This window comes from Paroedura picta, chromosome 4 (genome assembly GCF_049243985.1).
Source record: "Paroedura picta isolate Pp20150507F chromosome 4, Ppicta_v3.0, whole genome shotgun sequence".
NCBI classification, from domain to species: Eukaryota; Metazoa; Chordata; class Lepidosauria; order Squamata; family Gekkonidae; genus Paroedura; species Paroedura picta.
The window spans coordinates 30,239,439-30,261,527 of NC_135372.1; the positions used below are offsets into that span (position 1 = coordinate 30,239,439).

General features: G+C 51.0%; 1 protein-coding gene across 1 annotated transcript; it reads right to left on the reverse strand.

Moving 5' to 3' along the window:
• Positions 1–4,652: 4,652 nt before the first annotated feature.
• Positions 4,653–21,618, reverse strand: EEF2 (eukaryotic translation elongation factor 2). Its single transcript, XM_077332196.1, has 15 exons — positions 21,443–21,618; positions 18,457–18,671; positions 17,121–17,302; positions 15,980–16,191; positions 14,964–15,142; positions 14,290–14,395; positions 12,948–13,061; positions 12,198–12,336; positions 11,527–11,722; positions 10,272–10,530; positions 9,390–9,497; positions 7,820–8,173; positions 6,275–6,457; positions 6,047–6,179; positions 4,653–4,902 (listed from the first exon to the last, which is right to left on the reverse strand). The coding sequence occupies exons 1-15, from the start codon at positions 21,443–21,445 to the stop codon at positions 4,709–4,711; spliced, it is 2,577 nt and encodes an 858-aa protein (XP_077188311.1). The 5' UTR covers positions 21,446–21,618; the 3' UTR covers positions 4,653–4,708.
• Between the last annotated feature and the right edge of the window lie 471 nt (positions 21,619–22,089).

Sequence of the window (22,089 nt, forward strand, 5' to 3'; positions counted from 1 at the left end):
ATTCTCAAAACGGCTGACAATTGCCTTCCTTCCCTCCCTGCACCACAGACAGCCTGTGAGGGAGGTGAGGCTGAAAGAACATTTAACAAAACGGTGCCTAGCCCAAAGTCACACAGCAAGCCCCATGAGTCTCAAAGTAGCTTGCAAACGCCTTCCCTTTCCCCTTCCTTCACACACCCCCTACAATGTAGGTGGGGCTGAGAGAGCTCAGAGAACTGTGCCTGGACCCAGGTCATCCAGCAGGCTGCACATGGAAGGAGTGGGGAGTCAAACCTGGTTCTCCATATTAGAGATCCCCACTTTTAACCACTGCACCATGCTGTAAGTAAGTCAAGGTTCTTGTAAAGCCCCTGCCCTGGAGAGACTGCTGACTCGATCCCTTTGCAAGCCCTGAGAGACGCATCCTCGTTCAGCACAGATGGATTGACATGATCTGAACTATAAACTGTAAATGACAACAGCTGCTGGCATCCTATTGGGAGCTCCTCGACTTGTTCCAGCATCTCTGCGGATTTGCAGTCCCCAAACTTGCCTGACTCAAATCCTTGTCCCTGCCTAAGACAATGAGAACAAATTCTCTTGCAACACAAAGCTTGGCAGGAAGATGAAGGCGTGTCTCCCCCCAGGCTTGCCAAACCCCAGGGAGGGCCTGGACTTCTCCTGGAATTGTAATGGATTTTCAGGCTACAGAGATCAGTTCCTCTGGAGAAAACAACAGCTTTGTTCAGAACGCCCCCCCCCAGGCTCTACCCCCCCCTCCCTAGGAATTTCTCAGTTCTTCTTGTTCCTGCTCACTAATTCAGATATAGCTAGAAAGGACTCAGGAAAGCTTTATATCCCAGTCAGGGGGGAGGGGCGTTGTAAAGGATGCTTGAGATCACTCACAAATTTATTCATTTGGATTTTTTAGAAGGACAGATTCCCCCCTGCCAGCTTGGGGGGAGGAGAAAAAGGACATAGGACTCTTATCTCATTAGAGATGCTAATTTCCTGCCCCTGGGCATTTCCTCTTTTCTCTAACCAAGCCGATTACAAGCATGGTACCTTTGCAAGTATTGTTTACACCTCCAGCCTTTGGACTGGGATATAAAGATTTGGAGATCGCTAAACTCTTGTCTGAAAGGGAAATTTGACTCTTGGACGCTTATATCCAGAAGAGCTCATGGGTCTAAGATACTACTGGACCCAGCTCTTTTATACCATTGGCTTAACAGGAGGAAAGTTGATTCATTTGAACTCTGGTGCTGGAGAAGGCTTCTGCAGATTCCATGGACAGCAGAAGTCACAAACAAGGAAATACCACAGAGCGCATAAAGCCTGATAGATTTAAGTTCGCTTCTTACTCGAAAGTCCATGTGAGTTACATGCCATCGTTGCTTGCAACTTCTGGTGACCCAGGGAAATGGATGACCTCCAAATCGTCCTATCGGCAAACAGTTGTGTTCAGTTCTGGCAAACAGAAGGCGGAGTCAGTGCACCCTGGGCGGGTCTTCCGTTTTCCTACTGGCATCAACTTTCCCTAGCATCTCAGAAGCATACTGAGGTTGAAGGTGGAAACTCCCTTCGGATTTGTTCATTGAGACCGGTTTTTCTGGCCAAACAGCCCTTGCTAGAGGGCCAGTTCCCCAGTTCCCTGACTCTGGCCTAGGGAGGCCTCCTGTAGGTTTGGTTTCACTGGTTTCCAAGGATGAGGCCGAAATTCCACTGTCAGGCAGAAAGGGCTAAAGTTGTACTTTCAAAAAGTTTATTCCCTTCTACTGGGGTTACAGTTCTCCTGCTCTCTTTTTACCCCCAAACTGGCTCAGAAAGTAGAGTTTATGCAGAGAGCAGGACACTGCACCTCAAAACTAGGCATTAAACCTATGGGAACAAAGCAAGCTTTCTCTGCCAGGGTTTTGTGAAACCCTGGGGCTTCTTGATGGTCCTGAAAAGGTTTCCAGAATGAGTGGGAGAAATTTGTTAAACATTTATCAAGGGATATGACCGTATATGGCTATGTTGACCCACCCACCCCTCCCAAAATGGCCAATGATGGGCCTGGAGGTGGGAAGGGGAGGGGTCCTGGGCAGGTGTATACACAGCCCTGCTTCCCAACCATATTCTGCATGATCATACCACTTCTGAGGTTTCTCAATGCCTGAAGAATGTTTCAGGGGTTTCTCAATGGCAAGAGAGTTGAGAAAAGGCTAGCTTAAAAGGACTCAAATGTGACCATGATGTAACTTGAAAAGGAGTAGGTTAAGAATTACAACTGTGCCCCACAGCTGGACACTGAACCGATCCATCGGTGAAAGAGCCTTCCCTTGAATTAAGAGGCTCCTGCAAGGTTCAGCTCAGGTTGGGTGGTAAAGTACTATCAAGTTACAACCTACCCATGGCGATCCCACAAGGCAGTCCTGAAATATTCAGGCTTTGGTTAACCTTGGAAGTAGTTATCTGGTCGCGTCCCCAGAAGTCACAGGTTTACAGGGTGCATGGAATCACTCGTGAAATAAAATGCTTGAATTTTTGTGTGTGCGGTACCTTGCCTGAGCAAAACAAGGATTCATCTCATCTCAGCTGTCATAAAGCCCACCATGCAAAGCAGCAATTTTGCATGGGGAGAACTTTGGGAGCTCTCCAGGCACACCAGGAGCGTGGCAATCCTAGCAAGATCAGAGAATATATTTTCCCAGAGTGGGAAATGGCTGTGAGGGCAAGGAGACACCTGGGAAGAAAGGAACCATTCCACTGGCTGTGCAGAGTCCTTGCATTGGACCCAGATGGAATAGCTCATGGCTAGGGATGTCAGAGAGCCTCTTGTGGCACAGTGTTAAGGCAGCAGACATGCAGCCTGAAAGCTCTGCCCACGAGGCTGGGAGTTCAATCCCAGCAGCCAGCTCAAGGTTGACTCAGCCTTCCATCCTTCCAAGGTCGGTAAAATGAGTACCCAGCTTGCTGGGGGGTAAACGGTAATGACTGGGGAAGGCACTGGCAAACCAGCCCGTATTGAGTCTGCCATGAAAACACTAGAGGGCGTCACCCCAAGGGTCAGATATGACACGGTGCTTGCACAGGGGATACCTTTACTTTTAGGGATGTCAGCTTCCAGGTGGGACTTAGGGATCATCTCCAGACTGTTTCCCAGGAGAAAATGGCTGCTTTGGAGTATAGACTCTGTGGCACTGAACAGTCCACTCCTGGCTGACTAACTTAATTCCTTTGCTTGCGACAATTTTTCTCCAGCCATTTTTTACCATCAGGGTTCTAAGAAATTCTGAGGGGCTGGGGGAATTCAATCAGCTTTCCCCTCCCATTCCTTTTCTGCTGTGAGCTGAACAAGACTGCTATAGATCAGGCAGATGCGCCGAAAGCCACTCTGTCCCAACTCCTCCCCTGGTAACAAAAACTTGGAACACGTTTAGAATTCCTACAAAATATGGACTTCCTTGCCCAGTCACTGAGATGTCAGGCGCAGGGCAGAATTTGGGAAGAAACTCTCCACTGGGATAATCCATGCGAGGGGAAGGTCCCATCCTGCTCTGGGCCAGAAACAGATACAGGAGCATCTAAAATCTCTTTCTACAGCAGAATGCACGAGCCACTCATTTCTTTGCATGGCAGCCTGAGATAAGTATTTATCGGCAGATCGATGTGCTAGAAAGAAACAGCTGGAACCATCTGATCTGGTCAGAGACACTGAAGCTAAATCAAGACGCCATCTTTTCCTCACCTTGGCAACATCTTGCCTTCCTGAGTAGTCTGCTGAGAAATGCAGGCAGGCCTATGCTGACAGCTGCTCAGGGCCATGCTCATCAATGACTCGTTGAGCTTTCACTGTCAGAGAGCACAGTGTGCCAAACGCATTGTGTAGAGCAGGGGTAGGTCAGCCTGTGGTCCTCCAGATGTCCATGGACTACAATTCCCATGAGCCCCTGCCAGCTAATGCTGGCAGGGGCTCATGGGAATTGTAGTCCATGGACATCTGGAGGACAACAGGTTGACTATCCCTGGTGTAGAGAACATGACTGGATTAGTCCTGACAATGCGGAGGAACTGTCTGTATCGTGGCCCTCACCAACAAGTATTGGGGCTGTTCTCAAAATATTTCTCTTTACAGGCACCCCCGTTTCTGCAGTGCTGGAATGGCTGGTGGAGACTCAATGCCAAAAGGAAGCCCAAAGTTGGTCTTATTAAATTTATTCCAGTGGTACTAATACATGGATTTGCACAATGACACTCACTTGCGTCAAGGCCCCTGGCCTTCTACATTCTCCCCTCTAGAAGACTTCGCTCCCTCCCCTTCTGCTAGGCCCAGGTCACCCCCCCCAAACTCCACCCCCTTTCCCCCCCCCACTGCCTCCAAAGTAAGAACCTCTCCGCCCCGCCCCCCCAACACACAAGACCAAAGAAAGCAGGGCTTCCACCTGTCTGTGAATAAATATGCAAAAACAGGCCGCTTCTTCTCCCTCGCTCCCCCAACAAATGTGTCAAATGGAAATGTGGGTTCCCCCATCCCACCCCCCAACAGTTACAATGGTGCTTGTCAAAAGGGCCCTGTGTGGTCGACGGATGGATGCGAGAGATGCCGAAGGCCGAACAGAGACGGCTGCTTGCCTTTAGCGTTGCTGTTCGCGTTTACCGAGTTAAAATTTGACTGGGAGTCCCACAAATATGATTTCTGCAAATTTATTTCAAATCTGGAGTTTTGCAGGGCCGGCTGGCGGGTTTACAATTTGTCCAGGAAGTTGTCTAGTGCGGGAATGCCCTCCTTCAGCCCTTTGCGCTTGCGGGTCTCGGCGACCACCTGGCAGGGGCGGGTGGTGTTGTCGAAGGGGTCTCCGGGCAGGATCTGCCAGTGGTCGAAGACACACTGCGGGAAGGCCTGGCCCCCCGTGTTGGATCTCAAGTCGGCGGTGAAACCTGGAGGGAGGAAGAACAGAAGTCACACGACGGCAGTGTCTGGTTTGCCCATACAAGGCTCTGAGCCCTCCTGTGGGAAAGGGGAAAAGATTGGTCCCAGGGGGCGGTGCCTCAAAGTCCAGCATTTCATTTCCTCATGCTGGGAAGTGTTACTATGAGTGCAAAATCTGTTCAGGATACCTTGGGCCCAAAGAAATTAAGCGGGCCTCTACCAGGGACTGGGTCTTTTCAGGCCTGGCCCCGGCCTGATCAACGCTTTGCCCAATGAGGCCACAGCCCTTAAGGACCTTAATCAGTTGTGTCAGGCTGGGAGACAGAGCTGTCCCGCCAGGATTATGGTCGAGTCCCCCGGAGTAACATCAGTGTTTCGCTGGCCTCCCTGACCAAATCTACCTAATTATACCTCCCGTTGAGGGATGATATCACTGTACATTGACCCACCCCTCTCTTCTCCTGATATGGATGGGTTATTGGGCAAAGCAGTTTTGTTTTGTAGTTTTTGGAATCTCTATGCATTTGTATTTTATATCCCTAAGAAATACTGCATCCAGCTGGCTGACCTGGGTCAGCTACAGTTCTCTCAGAGCTCTCTCAGCCCCACCTACCTCACAGGGAGTCTTTTGCAGGGAGAGGAAGGGAATAGCGACTGTAAGCCACTTTGAGACTCCCTTCAGGTAATAGAAAGGAACGTATAAAAACCAACTTTTCTTTTAAAAAGGACCTTGAAGAAGGACCCCCCCCCCCCCAATTAAAATGCACTTGTAAAGTATTCCTCCTGAATCCCGTTCCAAGCTTCTGGTACTACACAGGAGTGAAAAAAAGAGGTTTTTTCTGTCCTACTTTTTTCTGCTTTAAGGAGCCTTGAAAGTGGCCTATAAGCTCCTTCCCTTCCTCTCCACACACAGCCACCATCTTGTAATATATGCTGGATTGAGCAAGAACTGCAAGGGCCTTACACTCTAAATGCACTTTCATCCATCAATCACCATCAGTTTTTGGTGGCAGAAAAACCTTCAGCCACAGACCCCAGATACAGAAAGAGGGCAACCAGCTGTGGATTGAGATTGCCATTAGCTTAATATGACTGTATACCTGCACACTACCCAGCTACTGCTCCTTATTCCATAGCCGATGCCCCGCTTACCAAAAGACTCGTTGACAGGCAGGTAAGCCTTGACCACGAACATGGGCGTGCCAGCCACCTGGGCCTCTTCAAAGACATGGCCACGCTTCCTGTTCAGCACACCGTAGATGCCGCCTACGACCTGTTCTGGGCACTGGACAGAGAAAGCGAGAGCAAAATGACCACGGGGTGTCCCGGTCTGGTTCTCTGAGCACGGAAACACACATGGATCCCCGTCCCTTCACGCACCTGGATCTCCACAAGGTAGATAGGCTCCATCAGGCGGGGCTGGGCTGTCAGCACGCAGGCATAGAGACATCTCCTGGCGGTGGGGATGATCTGGCCACCGCCTCGGTGGATGGCGTCGGCATGCAGGGTCACGTCGTGGACGTCGAAGCGCACGGCGCGCATGTTCTCCTCACAGAGGGCACCCTACAGACAGGAGGGGCAGAGAATGAGGTGCACGGTTCAATGACCAAGCCATGGCAAGCAAAAGGCCCTGTGCATTTCTCCCCACCAAAAAGTGTCACAGGTCCTAAGAACTGAGAGCTATGCAAATCTAGAACGTAGCTCCAATCTCCATCCCTGCAACAGCTTAAAATAGATGCCAATCTTGATTATGATTTTTAAACCATATTAGTGTTCTGAAGTGAATGAACTCCCAAATGCACCCCTGGGTTTTGGAAACCTCTGAACAAGCCAACTGGCGGTGAGAAACGCCATCAAGCCACTGCGGGCTGATGGTGACCCAGTGGGGTAGTTAAGGCACGAGACGAGTGCAGGCGGTTTGCCATTGCTGGCGTCGGAATTGACTGCCCTGGACTTCCTTGGCGGACCTCCCATCTAAGCCCTGACCAGGGCAGATGCTGCTGAGCTCCCAAGCCTAGCCCGAGCCAACCAGGTAAGGCCCGAATCAATCTGCCAGGTAATTTTTTAAAAAATTAATTTCCCACCGCTATCAGCAAGCTGTCTTGCAGTGGGTCACATAGTAAAAACCCCACAGAATATACAATTATAATACCCCATTAAGATGACATACCCCGGTGGCAAAAAACCCTATCCTCCCACCCTCGCTCAACTCACTTCCCCTCGGAGCCACCCTAGGGGAATCCACAGATACTGGCAATCTGGCCCGGTAATTATCTCTCCTGAAAGGGCCCAGCTGATCTTCCATGCCCTGGCCTCAACCATAGACCTGGCGGAAGAGCTCCATTTTACAGGCCCTGTGGATTATAAACAGCTCTGCAGGGCCCTTAGCTCTTGCTTGAGCTCTTTTTCCACCAGGCTGGGGCCAGGATTGAAAAAGCCCTGGTCAAGGCCAGGCAAGCTTCCCGGGGGGCCAGGAACCACCAACAAGTTGGTACTTGCAGAGTGTTAAAGCCCTGCGGGGGGCATAGGGCCACAGGTGGTCCCTCAGATATGTGGGTCCCTGACCACGAAGGGCTTTAAAGTTCAGAACCAAAACATTGAACCTGATCCAGGTCGCAACTGGTAACCAATGGAGCTGCCTCAACACAGGCTGGATGTGGGCCCTCCAAGGTGTTCCTGTGAGGTCCCTAGCAGCTGCAATTTGCACCAGCTGGAATTTCCAGGTCAGAGACAAGGGCAGGCCTGCGTAGATCACCAGGACCATGACCACTGGGAAGTTACATTTGAACAAGACACTGTACCACCTTCTCCTTCTGAAAGACACCATCACTCTTTGGAGCTGGGACCTTTTCCTTCTACAGTCTGCCTGGCTCAGGAGGGGGGGGGGAGATCATCTATCACTGCCCAAGGGAAGCCAGCACTCACCTCTTTTGTGGCCCACTGGAATCCAGCCACGACACTGTCCTTGATCTCATTGAGGTACTGCACCCCCTTGGTGATGTCCGTCAGGATGTTGGGGCCAGTACCGTCGGGGCCGAAGCACCAGATCTTGCGGGCCTCGGCCACGTCCCACTCGTACTTCTCGGCCAGGTAGCGGGCCCGTTGCTTCAGCTCCTGCCGGGCGGAGACGTCCCCTTTGTCGATGTCCTCAGCAAGGCCGTCGGGGAAGGGCCGGGCTTTCATGTACAGGCGGTTGTGTTTGTTGGGCGATTTGGACAGGCACAGCACGCTGGACTCCTCGCTGACCGTCTCGCGGTAAGACACCACTGGGTCCGATTTCTATTGAGAAAAGCCAAGAATGACGCCCGGGGCCCTGGTTCTGAGCCATGGCCTGCAGCTATCTTTGAGGCCTACCGTGAAACCTTCTCCTTTACTTACACCTAACAGCCTTGCTCAGATGCATCCGAGCGTCAAGCAGTATGCAAAACATCCATCTTACTCCATTTATTCCCCCATCTTCCTCCCCAATGGGAAATTGAAGCTGTGGGTGATATTCTCCCCTGCTCCACTTTATCCTCAAAACACCCCTGCAAGGTAGGTTAGAGTGAATGCATGTGACCAGCCCAAGATCACCTGTGGCAGAGTGGGGAATCTGAACATGGGTTTCCCAGCTGCTTGCCCAGCATTGACTTTCATGTCACACTGGTTTTCCAAATGAGGAGTGGGGAGATCACCAATGCACCTCTAAGTCTAGAATCCAAACCCTGCCTGGAGAGTCCTATCAATGAGGCCCTGTCGTCAGCAGAGCCACCTCCTAGAGCAGGGGTAGTCAAACTGCAGCCCTCTAGATGTCCATGGCGTTTGCTGGCAAGGGCTCATGGGAATAGTAGTCCATGGACATCTGGAGGGCCGCAGTTTGACTACCCCTGTCCTAGAGAAAGAGCAGGGTCCTGGTTTCCAGGACCCAGGCTCATGCTGCCGAAAGCTGTTGCAACTTGGGGAGAATGCTTAGAACAGGTGTGGGTCAAACTGCGGCCCTCCAGATGTCCATGGACTGCAATGGGAGTTTTAAGTCCATGGATATCTGGAGGGCCACAGTTTGATTACCCCTGGCTCAGAAGACTCAACTTTCTCTTTCACCCTTTTTCCCCAGGACAGGAAAAGCCCCTAGAAAATGCTAGCTATTGGAAGTGGGTCTTTCATGAAGAGCAAGAGTCTCCACACCGAAGTTAGCTGGCAGCAAACAGGACCCCTTCAGTGGAAAATGATACACTGCAAATGTGAGTCCTACACACCAGCCATTCTGCACCTTGAAAGCTTCCTAAGCTCATGTGCCTCCTGCACTCCCCCCCCCCCCCCCGAGGACAATGCCGCTACATCTTGAGATTGTAAAGAGAAAGAAACCCACTTCCAGACCATTTAAATTCATCCTGCAGGGCCGAAGCTCAAAGCCAGTCCGGCACTGCAGACTGCTGTTCCTTCATTCTCCTAAAAGTTCCCCAGCAACCCTAGATGCAGATTAACCCAGAGGCGGGGAGGGGCGTTCCACGGTTACCTTAATTGGAATGCAGGCATGGTCCTCTTCGAGATCCTTCAGGCAGATCTCAAGATGCAGCTCCCCAGCACCAGCTATGATGTGCTCTCCGGACTCCTCAATGATGCACTGAGAGGGGAGGGAGGAAACAAGAGGAGTTGGAATCTCCCTGCTGCCATCAACAAGGCGTGCAAATCCGTGCAGCCAGCCTCGCCCTCTGGCCGCAGCATGAGACCGCACCCTGCAGTACTGCGTCTTTAATCTGAACTTCCTGCAGGGCTGCGCTCTGCTGTGAGGTGAGCAGGAGGGGAGGAGAGGATGCTAACCAAAGCATTACATAGTCCAGAAGCCCACAGCATCTGGGGAGTTGGAGAAGACCTGGTTTTCTATACCCTGCTCTTTACTACCTGAAGTAGTATCAAAGCAGCTTACAATCGCCTTCCGTTCCTCTCTCCACAAGAGAGGCCCTGTGTGGTGTGTGAGGCTGAGAGATCTGTGACTGGCCCAAGGTCACCCAGCTGGCTGCACATGGAGAAGTGGAAAACTGAACCTGATTCTCCAGATTAGAGGCTGCTGCTCGTAACCAGTACACCAAACTGGCTCTCTAGCCCCAGTTGGGAGACTGCCAGGGTATCTACTCTCTCCTCTTCTGCTGGGGAGTGAGGAGAGCAGGCCACAATTTCTTAACACAACCGGGGAGGTGAGAGAAGGTTGCCAGCATCTCGATCATGAATTGTTCAGGCACCCAAAATCCCTGGTCCAACCCCGGATAAAGCAGAATGCCAATGGGGAGCATTCACACAGATGCAGAAGACTCAAACAACACCGAAGCCATCGTGGCAGAAATGGAACCCAGGCCAGTAATATACCACAGCCACGCCACCCCCTGGCACGTCCACTTACCTGCACCATGGGGTCTGACTTGGCCAACCTCTTCAGGCCTTCCACCAGCTTGGGCAGATCAGCCGGGTTCTTGGCCTCAACGGCCACCCGCACCACAGGGCTGACGCTGAACTTCATGACGCGCATGTTGTGGGCGTGCTCGAAGGTGGTGATGGTGCCTGTCTTGACCAGGAATTGGTCCACGCCAACCAGCCCCACAATGTTCCCGCAAGGCACGTCCTCGATGGGCTCCACGTAGCGGCCCATCATAAGGATAGTCCTGGAAGAGGAGAGGGGAGGGGCAAGTGACATCATCAGACAAGGACCAGCCTATGGGACACACAGCCTGCCACCCCCAACAGCTTTCTCTCTCTCCCTTGCACTTTGTGAGCATTTTAGGGGCCAGGTGATATTCCAAGAAGTCCCTTCTCCAGAGTAAACTGCCTCCTTCAGCTATTCCTTGGGAACTTCTGGGGCCAGGGACAAAACTCTGCTTCCTCCACTGACCTCTAAAATTATATCAAGGGGGCGGGGGGCGACCACTATGATCATATCAACACCATTAATACAGCTGGCACCCCACTGGTCGCTGCTACCTCTATTTTCAGCTTGCTGCATATTACTGTGTAGTGCTGGACCCCACAGAAGCAGCGTCCCCCCCACAACACAGGAGGTTCCTGCTTCAGGAAAAGACTTCTGTCTCTAGAATCCATCTTTGCTCCCTGCCCCAACTTCCACACTCGTCCTTCTAAAAGAAACTTTAAGAGCAGTTCAATTAACTTTGTGACTGCATGAAGACTGACACCTCTTAACACTGCCAGGAAAGAAAATAAAAGAGCTGCTTTTTTTGTACCCCGCCGTTTAGTACTGGAAGGAGTTTCAAAATACTCTACAATAATCTACCCTTCCTCTCCACATAACAGACACCCTGTGAGGTAGGGGGAGCTGAGAGAGCTCTAAGAGAACTATGGCCCAAGGTCACCCAACTGGCTGCCTATGGAGGAATGAGGAACCAAACCCGGTTCTCCAGATTAGAGGCCACCGCTCTTAATCACGGACAAGGCGGCTCTCAACAACTTATTTCTAAAAACTAAAAAAAGGGAAAGCTTCCCTAAAAGAAGAACAACCTAACTAAAAAACTGGTTTGTACCATATCACTGGCTGAGTAAAAGTTAACAGAAGGTCAAACAGGTCTAGAGGAGCAAAATGGAGGGGGAAAGGCTATGACGGACTGGATAGGACAGCAGCAGCAAAAGCCTGGAATGCCAACACAGACCTTTGGATTGGCTTCAGGTAGAGATCTTCCTTCTTGCCTGGCGTGTAATTTGGTCCCATGATTCTGACTTTCAGGCCGGTGGAAACGACCCCGGAGAAGACGCGCCCAAAGGCATAGAAGCGGCCTTTGTCGGAAGTTGGCACCATCTTGGAGATGTACATCATCAGGGGGCCCTTGGGGTCGCAGTTCTTAATACCTGCCATAAAGGACAGAGAAGAAATTAATCTTGATTGGGGGGGGGGTTGCTTTCTGACAAACAGGAACAGAGCTTTATTGCCCTTGGGAAAAGGTACTAAGAAGAGCTGTTTGCTTTCCGAAGGAGTCCCAAAGCAGTTTACGAACACCCTCCCCTTCCCTAACAGACACCCTGTGAATTAGGTGAGGTTTAGAAGAAGAGTTGGTTCTTATATGCCGCTTTTCTCTACCCGAAGGAGCCTCAAAGCAGCTTACAGTTGCCTTCCCATTCCTCTCCCCACAACAGAAACCCTGTGAGGTGGGTGAGGCTGAGAGAGCCCTGATATTCCTGCTTGGTCAGAACAGCTTTATCAGTGCCATGGCAAGCCCAAGGTCACCCAGCTGGCTGCATGCAAAGGAGAAGTTGGGGTATCAAGCCCACATCTCCAGATTGGAGGCTACCGTTCTTAACCATGATGCCAGGCTGACTAACTTACCCATGGCAGCCTCATCGTCGGGGGGTCCTTCATACAGCAGTTCACAGCGGTACTTCTGAGCCGTGACGGGGGAAGGCAGGTGGATGGTGATCATCTGGAGGAGGGCCTCACCAGCGGGCAGCCAACGCCTCATGACAGCCTGCGGGACAGGGGCAAAACCACAAGAGTCTTAAATGACGACAAAGCAATGGACCCCACAGAAATTGGAAGTGGGGGAGAATACAACAAGGTCCCCATGAAGATGCTTCTTCTGATCAAAGGCAACTGATGACCCCCCTCTGGTATTATATTGCATAAGGTAGATTCTCCTGTGGGATTTTCACCGTTCAACAAACCAACATGAAGCAGTGCTAATGATTTATAGCCTGCTTTTTACTACCCAAAGGAGTCTCAAAGAGGCTTCCCTTCCTCTCCCCACAACAGATTTATTGTGAGGTAGGTGAGGCTGATAAAGCTCTGAAAGAACTGTGACTGGCCCCAGGTTACCCAGCTGGCTGCATATGGAGGAGTGGGGAATCTACTGGCTTTTGTAGTTTTCCTGGGTTGTGGGGCTGTGTTCAGGTAATTTTCGCTTCTAATGTTTCGCCAGCAGCTGTGGCTAGCATCTTCAAGGGTCTGTCACAGCAAAATATGTATCTCTAGAATAGAGGCTACTGCTTTTAACCACAAGCTGGCTGTCCAGGTGGCTCTTAAACCTCTTCCTTTCCATCTGAGGTCTACTCACTCCCAAGCCCAAGCAGCTGGACTCACCTTCAGCAAGGGCTTCCCTTCCTTATCTTTGTCCTCGCTGTCCAACTTGATGTCCAGCTTCTCAATCAGCTTGGCTGTCTCGTCCTTCCTGAAGTTCATGATGGCATCAAAAACCTTTGAAAGCAATGGACAGCCATCAGTCGAGTTTCACCACTCTCCTCTTTCAGGGAAATGAAGGAAATATGCTGCCTGGCTAGTAAACAGCTTAGAGACAGAGAGGGAAGCTCTTTCCTTTTTCAGCCTGCTTACAGTACATTAAGGCACTTGGAGACTCAGTCAAAAAGAGACAAGATAAAGGGCTCATTCCCACAGGCCTGTTCCACCACAGTAGAACCTAAGAACAGCCCTCCTGGATCAGACCAGCACAGTGGCCAACAAGTTACTAAGGAGAACTAACAACGGATCATGGACTAGGCATTAGAAGAATCATTGATTCTTATATGCTGCTTTTCTGTGCCCGAAGGAGTCTCAAAGCAGCTTACAGTCGCCTTCCTTTTCCTCTCCCCACAACAGACACCCTGTGAGGTGGGTGAGGCTGAGAGAGCCCTGATACTTCTGCTTGATGCATCTGCCATACTGGCTGTTTGGTGGGCATTCTCACCACCACCACCACCACCACCACCCCACTTTCTGAGTGCTGCCGGAGAAAATGGGGCCTGATTTAAATGGGCTGAACTGGCCCTTTTGAATGCAGGGATGGGCTTGGATAGGTTTGAAAATCACCTGCATCAGCACTGATTGGGCTAGTTTTCAGCGTATCTGAACCAAATCACCCATGACTAGCATAGATGCCAAGGCCTGATGCCTGCACTGGCACTGAGATGTTTACTGCTTCTGAATGAGGGGAGTAGCCACTGACAGACTTGTCCCTCCCTCCATCTGTCTACAGGTGCATAAGAAACACAAGGAGCTTGAAGAGGAGGAATATGCTAATGCTAGGGGAAAAGGTACCAAGGAAAGGTATCAACAGAGAAGAGAGTGATTAGCTGTAGAAATACTGCTCCGATCTTCCTACGGAGGGCTTTAAAACAGATCTGGGAAGGACATTTCCTGACTTTCAGGGAGGGGCTCAGGACACCCACTGCCTTTACTTATGGCTAAGAAGCAGATGATGGTTTTAGTACAGAAACCCGCACTTTCAGAAAGAGGACTGCAAGGAGATCAGCTGTATTTGCATCAGATCTTTTGAAAATCTCTTCAGACGAACGTCAGGTCAAAGTGAAGAAATTTTTCTCATCATCACACGCAGAGACGCACCTCAGGTGTGCAAGGATCCAAAAGGCTCTGCTGCAGAGGAAGCCAAGCTCTATTTAGGAGCAGGCGGTTTTAAAAACCACGTTACCTTGAAGATTGGGTCCAGAATCAGCTGGCAGAAGGTCCTGGGTAGTTTCTTTCCATCTGGGCTGTTGGCTGACTTGCTAAATTTGCCGGTGGCTGGGTCAAAGTATCTGAAAAGAGAGACGACAACATCTGTGCCTACCTTCTCCAAGTTATCCTCCTGTAGAAGCTCCCTGGGCAAGGCTCTAACAAACTCCTACGCTGCTGACCACCTGACAGAAAGTCACAAGGTGCTTGGACACATAGTGAGTTGTGCTACCAAGATATTTAATGGGTTGTCAGCTTTAACTGGCAGCAGCCTTTTGACCCTCCTCCTCAACAGAGAGCCAGTAGCAAAAAAATGTTGGCAACTAAACTTGAGGTTTCCTGCAAGCAAAACACAGTGCTTGGATACTGGGCTACAGAGGACTCTTCTCAGATCACTGGAACTGTCTGCATGAAGAGGTTCTAGTCTCCCAAAAGTAGCAGTCCAAATTAATGGTGTCCAGATCCATACAGGCCCCAGATGCAGTAAGTGTGCTGCCAGTTGCAATGCACCAGTCCAGTGTCACTCACGGGCAAAGTCATATACAGCCTGTCATGCCACTACAACAGTCTGGTCTAGGAAAGATGGACCAAGGGAACTTCCTGCCACCAGACCAAGACAATGGCTTCAGACCCTCGAGCACAGAAACCCACCTGTCTCCCCAAAGCTTCTTCATCATGTCCTCCACCTTCTTGGCACGATCAGCCGAGTTCAGCTGCCCTTCGCCTTTGGCTGCAAATTTGGCCACGTACATCTCAGCAAACTGCTTCAGGGTGAAGGCCCAGCCATGCAGGCCAGAACCGAAGCCCACGGTGCCCAGAACCGGATCGATCTGGAAGGCAAATAAAAGTCAATCCTCAATCCTCCCCCCCCTGGAAAAAAAATATGTTTAACAGAACCAAAATCTGCCTCATCCTAAGAGAGGGGCAACCTATTTTGTCCCTTTTACAAGTAACAAGCTTAGCTCTGGAGAACAAGGGGTGCTGAACTTTATGCTGTGTTTTCTTAAAACCATGAAAACATTACACAGGATATGCAAATAAAGCAGCAAACATGGACAATCTGTAAGGTCCACTGGCCTTCTAGCCTAGCACAGCCAATGCAGGCTGGCAGCTGTATTCTCCAAGGTCCTGAACAGAGGGCCATTCGCTCTATTTACTAAAGTTCAGTTCAGTTCCAATTTTAACTGATTTGTATGCAACAATTACCCTTTCTACAGGACTGAACCTGGAACCCTTTTCCATACCCTCCAGACGCCAAAGTCCATCCCCCTCCCCCTCCTGCGGGAAAGCCACAACAATTCAGCAAAAGAGCCTGGGCCCAGTGTATCTGAAGGACCTTCTAACTCCTTATGCCCCTAGGAGAGGTTGGTGATCCATGGCCCATGCAGGGTCCGGCCGGGCCTCAGCCAGGGCCTTCTTAGTCCTGGCTCCACCTGGTGGAAGGAGCTCTTGGAACTATCTCAGTTCTGCAGGACCTCTTCCACCAAGTGTCTGGCAAGGAAGATTAGTGTGGCCCCTCCTGCAAGCACCTTGAGGCATGGAGTCAGGATGGGCCTATTGAGTTGAATAGAATTTAGGGGGGACTGGTTTCTATTATTCATTGTCATTACTGTGATTTTATTGTTGACTACTTTTATTTTGTTATAAACCCCCCCTCCCCCACTTACCATGATGTTGCCCATTGGGCCGCCCTCGCCTTCACCGTAGGTGGAGATGATGACGTTGACGTTCTCCACGATGCGCTGAAAAGTTTGGTATAACTCCTCAGGCTGAAGCTGCAACTCCAGCAGAGCCCGGTCCATCTTGTTCATCATCAAGACAGGCTTGATCCTCTCAGCAATGGCCTGGCGCAAGACGGTCTCCGTTTGGACACACACACCTGGTGGTGGGGAGGGGAAAGAGAGCCAGGTTGGGTCTGCTGCAGAAGGGAGGCGCAGAGCTAGCCTACAGAAGCTTTGAGATTGCAGATATTCCACTGCGGAGATAAGCAAATTGTGGCTCTCCAGGTGTCTAAGAGACTATAATTACCATGAGTCCCTGTTTGGCCCTGTTCTACATCCTTTAAGAGGGACAATTCAAAAAACACCAATTGTGTTTTTAACTATGTATTAAACCTCTGATGTATGTCACCCTAAGCCTAAAAATCATCAAATAAATAAAAAGCTCAAATCAGTAGAGTAGCTCAAATGGGATTCTACCCCCTTGGCCGAGCTACTGGTGTGCTACCCGGCCCCTGAACGTCTAGCCATAATGATACATGCAACTGTTGCCTCTAAGTTAGATTACTGTAACTCTCTATATGGGCCTGCTCTTGACTTGGAAACGGCAACTGATCCAGAATGCAGTGGCACAAGTCCTCAGTAGGACACCTTGGAGGGCTCACACTTGGCCTGTTCTCAGGCAACTGCACTGGCTCCCAGTTGAATTCCAGATCAGGTTCAAGGTTAGACATCAGCCTTCAAGGCCATTGGCAGCCTGGGCCCGACATACCTGAGGGACCATCTAACTGACGATGCCCCCAAGGAGCTGTGCTCCACTAATACCCTGTACCCTGCCACGAGTCCCCAGAGAGTGGTGGACTAAAAATCTAAGGAACAAACAAACAAGCAAACCTACATTGTAGGTAGTAAAAAGTGGGCTATAATAAAATAAGCTCTTCTTGAAGATGAGAAAATGGAGCTGGGGCATATAAAAACCCACTAGGGCCAGAGAGTGGGGTTAACCTGCCAGCTACCATCCTTGACCCACTTGGAGAACCCCAGGTCAGAGGGCACAGTGCCATATCCCAGGACAAGGTAGCCATCTCACCAGAAACACAGTCCACGACGACCAAGGCACCATCGGTGACACGCAGGGCAGCAGTGACCTCGGATGAGAAGTCGACGTGACCCGGGGAGTCGATCAGGTTGATGAGGAACCCGCAGCCGTCTTTGCTCTGCTTGATGAACGCCAAGTCGTTCTCGGACAGCTCGTAGAACAGAGAAATGGCCCTATGGGGAAGAAGCAGAACCTTTCAGGTATCTACTCTCAATACACATCTCAGGGCTTTGGGGGGCAAATGGGGACAAGGGTCCTTTAACCAAGGCAAGATGTTTGTGAACAATTTACTGTTCGCCATCAGGATTTACTCCTAGCTAAGAGAGCCCAAATCTAGGCCTCAATCCACCATGGTGTACAAGCCAGTTTTGCCCGCAGACACTTCCAAGACTTCAGTATCAGGGTATGTCCACATAATCAAGAATTCTTCAGTTGCACTTGAGGCGCACAGTGAACGCAGGCACGCACGTTCTGGGTGTGCCTTGTTATACAGTGGGAAAGAAAAAGACCAATGGGATTCCTCAGTTCAACTAACTGGATGGATTTGCATCTTATGTTCACCTTATATTCAATTCTAGCACACGTTATCAATGCTGCCATCTTTCAGGAAGCCCCATTCGGCAACTGCATGCATGCACGCACTGAAAACGGTGTGTGAATGCCGGGCACGCCAGGATGCTCTCCTTGGTCGCAAATTGTTTTGGTCCAGAAAGCTCCCATTAACTGCTGTTACTCCCACCTGAAGGACCAACTCAACATGATCCTCTCCCAAATCTTAAACATAGATTGCAGAACCTCATATAAATCCAGAAAAGGGTCGCTTTTTATAGCCTTCTTCTCAGTACTCAAGAGAGTCTGAAAGTGGTTTGCAATCACATTCCCCTCCCCACAACAGACATGCTGGGAGGTAGGTGGGGCTGAGGGAGCTCTGATAGAACTGCTCTGTGAGAGCAGCTCTAAGAGGACAATGACTAGCCCAAGGCCACCCAGCAGGCTGCATGGGGAAGAGTGGGGAATCAAACTTGGCTTTCCAGATCAGAGGCCACAGCTCTTAACCACGACACCAAGCTGGAGAGCCTTGTTTGAAAAGACAAGATTGGGGCACATGTTAGACCAATCGAGGATACAGCCCCTTGCTCAGTACCCATGTGTCTCATCATTTTCGGAGCGCCCAATCACCAACAGGAAGCAGCCATGCAAAATGCGGTCTCTACCCATTAAACAAACTGGGTATGAAAGATTCACAGTTGGCTGGGTCCCACTCCTCAACAACCTACAAGGATTCCTAGAGAAGGGATGGAAATAAAGTCCAAAGGGGCAGACTTACGTAGATTTGATGGTGATGCACCTCTCTTGTTCGTCTTTCCTCGTGTCGGTGAAGCGTGTTTCTCCGGCACGGGCCGAGGCAATGATTCCAGCTTTGCACACCAGTGAGTCGGTCAGGGTAGATTTCCCATGATCCACGTGGGCAATCACGGACATGTTCCGGATGTTGGCCTTCTTGTCCATGATGGCCCGGATCTGGTCTACGGTGAAGTTAACCTGGGAGGGAGGGGGGAAACGGGAAATGGTATGGTCATCTGAAGCCACGCACTTCAATTCCTGCCCCACCTTCTAGAGGTAGAAGCCGAAGTCATCCGCCAGCTTCTTCTCCGTTGTTCAATATAATCAAGCTGCTCCGTAGAACAGCAGCAAGACTGGCTCCAGCCTGGCACAGCCAACTGCCTACGAACCCATTTTGTCCGGTTCTGGTAAGTTCAACTGGAGCCATCGCCCATCAACGCTAATTACGACTGCAATCCAAATTAGGAGCAAAACCGTGGTGGTGAAGCTTCGATTCCCCACCCTCATAGTTTCAACTGGTAGGGGCAAGCCATAACCAGAGTCCTGCTTTGGATATCACAGCAAGGTTACAGGAAAGGGACAGAAAATGCAACCCCCTCAGGTGAGCCCTGACTGCTAGATCTACATGTCAGGATCCGCCCCGCTGATCTCTGCCATGATTTGTGGTTGACCAGAGAAACTCCATGTTGGTTTGATGTGTGTTGTTTGAAGAACCTTTTGTAACCCTTTTTACAACCCTGAACTATTTCACACTGCTTTGTGTATCCTTACATGCTGTGACACTTTCTTGCAAATGCTGCTCTGTACTTTGTTATCTGAAAGGGAGGGTGCTGGTCCCCCAAGGCCAGCTGGGCTAGAGACAGTCTGGCAGGAAGCCCAGGATGGCACCTGTGAGAGGGGGGTAATTCTACCCTGGGAAAGAGGGGGGATTTGGGCAGGAAGGTTACATTGATACCTGCTTGCTTGCCATGTATCGATTAGATTCGACTACAGACGTCGGAGTGTTCAGATCTACTTCCAATAAAGCTTTCTATTAATCTAGAAGCCTAGTTGTGAGTCTGTCTGCCTTTGACACCACATCAGCACCCCAATGTGCAAACTGGAGCATGAAAGCCCCTAAACAGCTTGTCCTTCGGAACAACGGCATAAGGGCCTGCCACACCGCACGTAAAGCTCAACCTGTGATGGAAAACGGACATGTCTTTTCCTTCCTCACCATGGGATTGCAGCAAAGCATTACAAAGCCAGGCCAACCGGCTCAAGCTGACCTTCACAATACGCATTTCACCGGTCAGTCCAGCCACTGTTTACTTTGCTTCTGTGTCACCGTCGCTAGAGAGGTTACCATGGGGCAGGCCATAAAGAGTGAATCAGCTAAACTGGTGACTTCAGCAGTGCCGGATTGGCACGCAGATACAATGAGGTAGTCACGGAAAAGAAAAACTGCAGGGGGGAGGGGGGAGGCTTGAAAATACAGATGAAGTGGCCAACCACACAGCTCTGCAGTGAAACGCCATTCTGCCCAGAGATGCTACCATGAAACCCCCCTCTCCCCTATGACGTTCAGAGCACAGGTGTTTTTGGTAATGGCACCCTACAAAACAAACATCCGTGTTCCAAGCCGGCACAGACCCGCTAAAGAAATCTTGGGCCTTCTTGCGTTTCTCGGCAAAGACTGCAGAGTTACATAAGAGGATGGCTTCAAAGCTGGGGGGGGGGGGGGAGAGATTCCACTGTTTGCTGCAGTACCTCCCTTCGACAGAGTTCCACCCATATCCCTTTGGGCTTTACTGCCACGTACTTGAACGCTCTAAACGTCTTCCCCCCACCCCCAGCTTTCAAACATTTAAATCCCCCCTGCAATTTTTCAATTTCCGATTAAAAACCCGACATAGTTCTGAAAAATAGCTTTGCCTCTCAGGAACGACTGAAGCCCTACTAGGCCTAAACCAAGCCTAGGCCCAAACCAGAAGGTATGGAGGGGTGTCAAAACCAAAGTCTCTTTGGAACAGAAAGCAGAGTCTGAAGCAACCCCAAAACTTGTACTCCCCATAACCACTGAAGAAAGCATGCAAGCTCTTTCACCCAGCACCACTGTTTCAGAAACCAGGAAGTAAATGCCTCTGTACACACAGGAGCCAAGCCTTGTTGGGAGAACATGACCTTTCTTGACATTATGTAATAGCTAAGATGGGGGGGGGGGAGTTTTCCTACCCTGCTTCCTCACCCCAAATTTCCCCCAATCAAAAAACCAGCGCAGGGCAGCAAGTGAAGCAGCTTCCTTCATCCCTGATGCTCACACAACCCCCGAGAATCCCTCAGTTTGGGAAAGTTTGAGGTTCAGGGATTTCAGTAAGTGGCAGGGAAAGAGCGCTTTCAACCCATATAATTTTCCATTTTCGCTCATTAGTACACCGCCTTTCCCGTAGGGCCCTAAAGCAGCTTGCCTCGACCTCCCCAGCCTACGAGATACGCTCGGCCGAGGCCACGCTACTGGCCCAGTGCCCAGCGAGCCTCCAGAGCGGAGGAGAAATCCCAAGCAGGGTCCCCCAAACCCTAGCCAGGACCACCACTGCCACGCCGGCCAACTGCGCCCCAAGTGGAGCCGAAAAAAGAGTATAGAGTAGTCAAACTGCGGCCCTCCATATGTCCATGGACTACAATTCCCATGAGCCCCAGCCAGCGTTCGCTGGCAGGGGCTCATGGGAATTCTAGTCCATGGACATATGGAGGGCCGCAGTTTGACTACCCCTGGTATAGACTCTCTACTAGCCGTAGAGCCGCACGCCCCCCCCCCCGTTGGATTGGAAGCTCCTCGCGGGCGCAGACTGGGCGGAGGTCGTCCTCGGCCAAATCTCCCCCTGGGGCCTAGGCTTCATCCCGCGCCCAGCCGGGCCCCAAAGCAGCCCACCTCCCTGGTCCTGGGCCCCGGCTTCCCGCCGAGCCAAGCCCGGCCTCGGATGGCTCACCATGTTGGCGGATGGCGTCGGATTCTCCGAAGGCCGCAAAAGGGATGGCCAGGGGGCGGGGGGGAAGAAAGGCCGGCAACAATGGCGGCGGCTCCGGCAGCCCTGTCTCGTTGGCAGGGGCCGAGCGGGCGGAAGAGGCCGCTGACGTCAACGGGCCGCGCTTTTATAGGACGGCGCCGGCAAGGGCGGGGCCTGGAGGAGGGGAACGGGCGTGCGTCAGGAAACGGGTCGCGGCGCATGCGTTCAAGGCTCTCCGGTTTCCCTCCAGGAGCCGCTCTCTCCACGTGGAGGAGCAACTCTATGATCAGACAGATTACAGTGGGGTGGGGCTGTTGTTTTTTTTTCTCGTTCTGGGGCCTCCGCGCTGCTTTGAGCCAGACCGGAACCGGGTGGGCATGCAGGAACCACGTGGCTGCAATGCTCTTTCACTTCCGTAGTGATTTTATTCTCTGTGCACATTGATTATAATTTATTGTAATTTAATGGCACGTTCATTATACTTTTACTGTTCATGTTAATTCCTGAGTTCAGGAAAGGAGTCTGAAGAACTGAGTTAAATTGAGGTGAACAGAGATGAAGTTCTGGACTAGGGGTCGCTGGATGTCCATGGATTGCCATTACCATGAGCCCATGCCAGCACCAGGGGC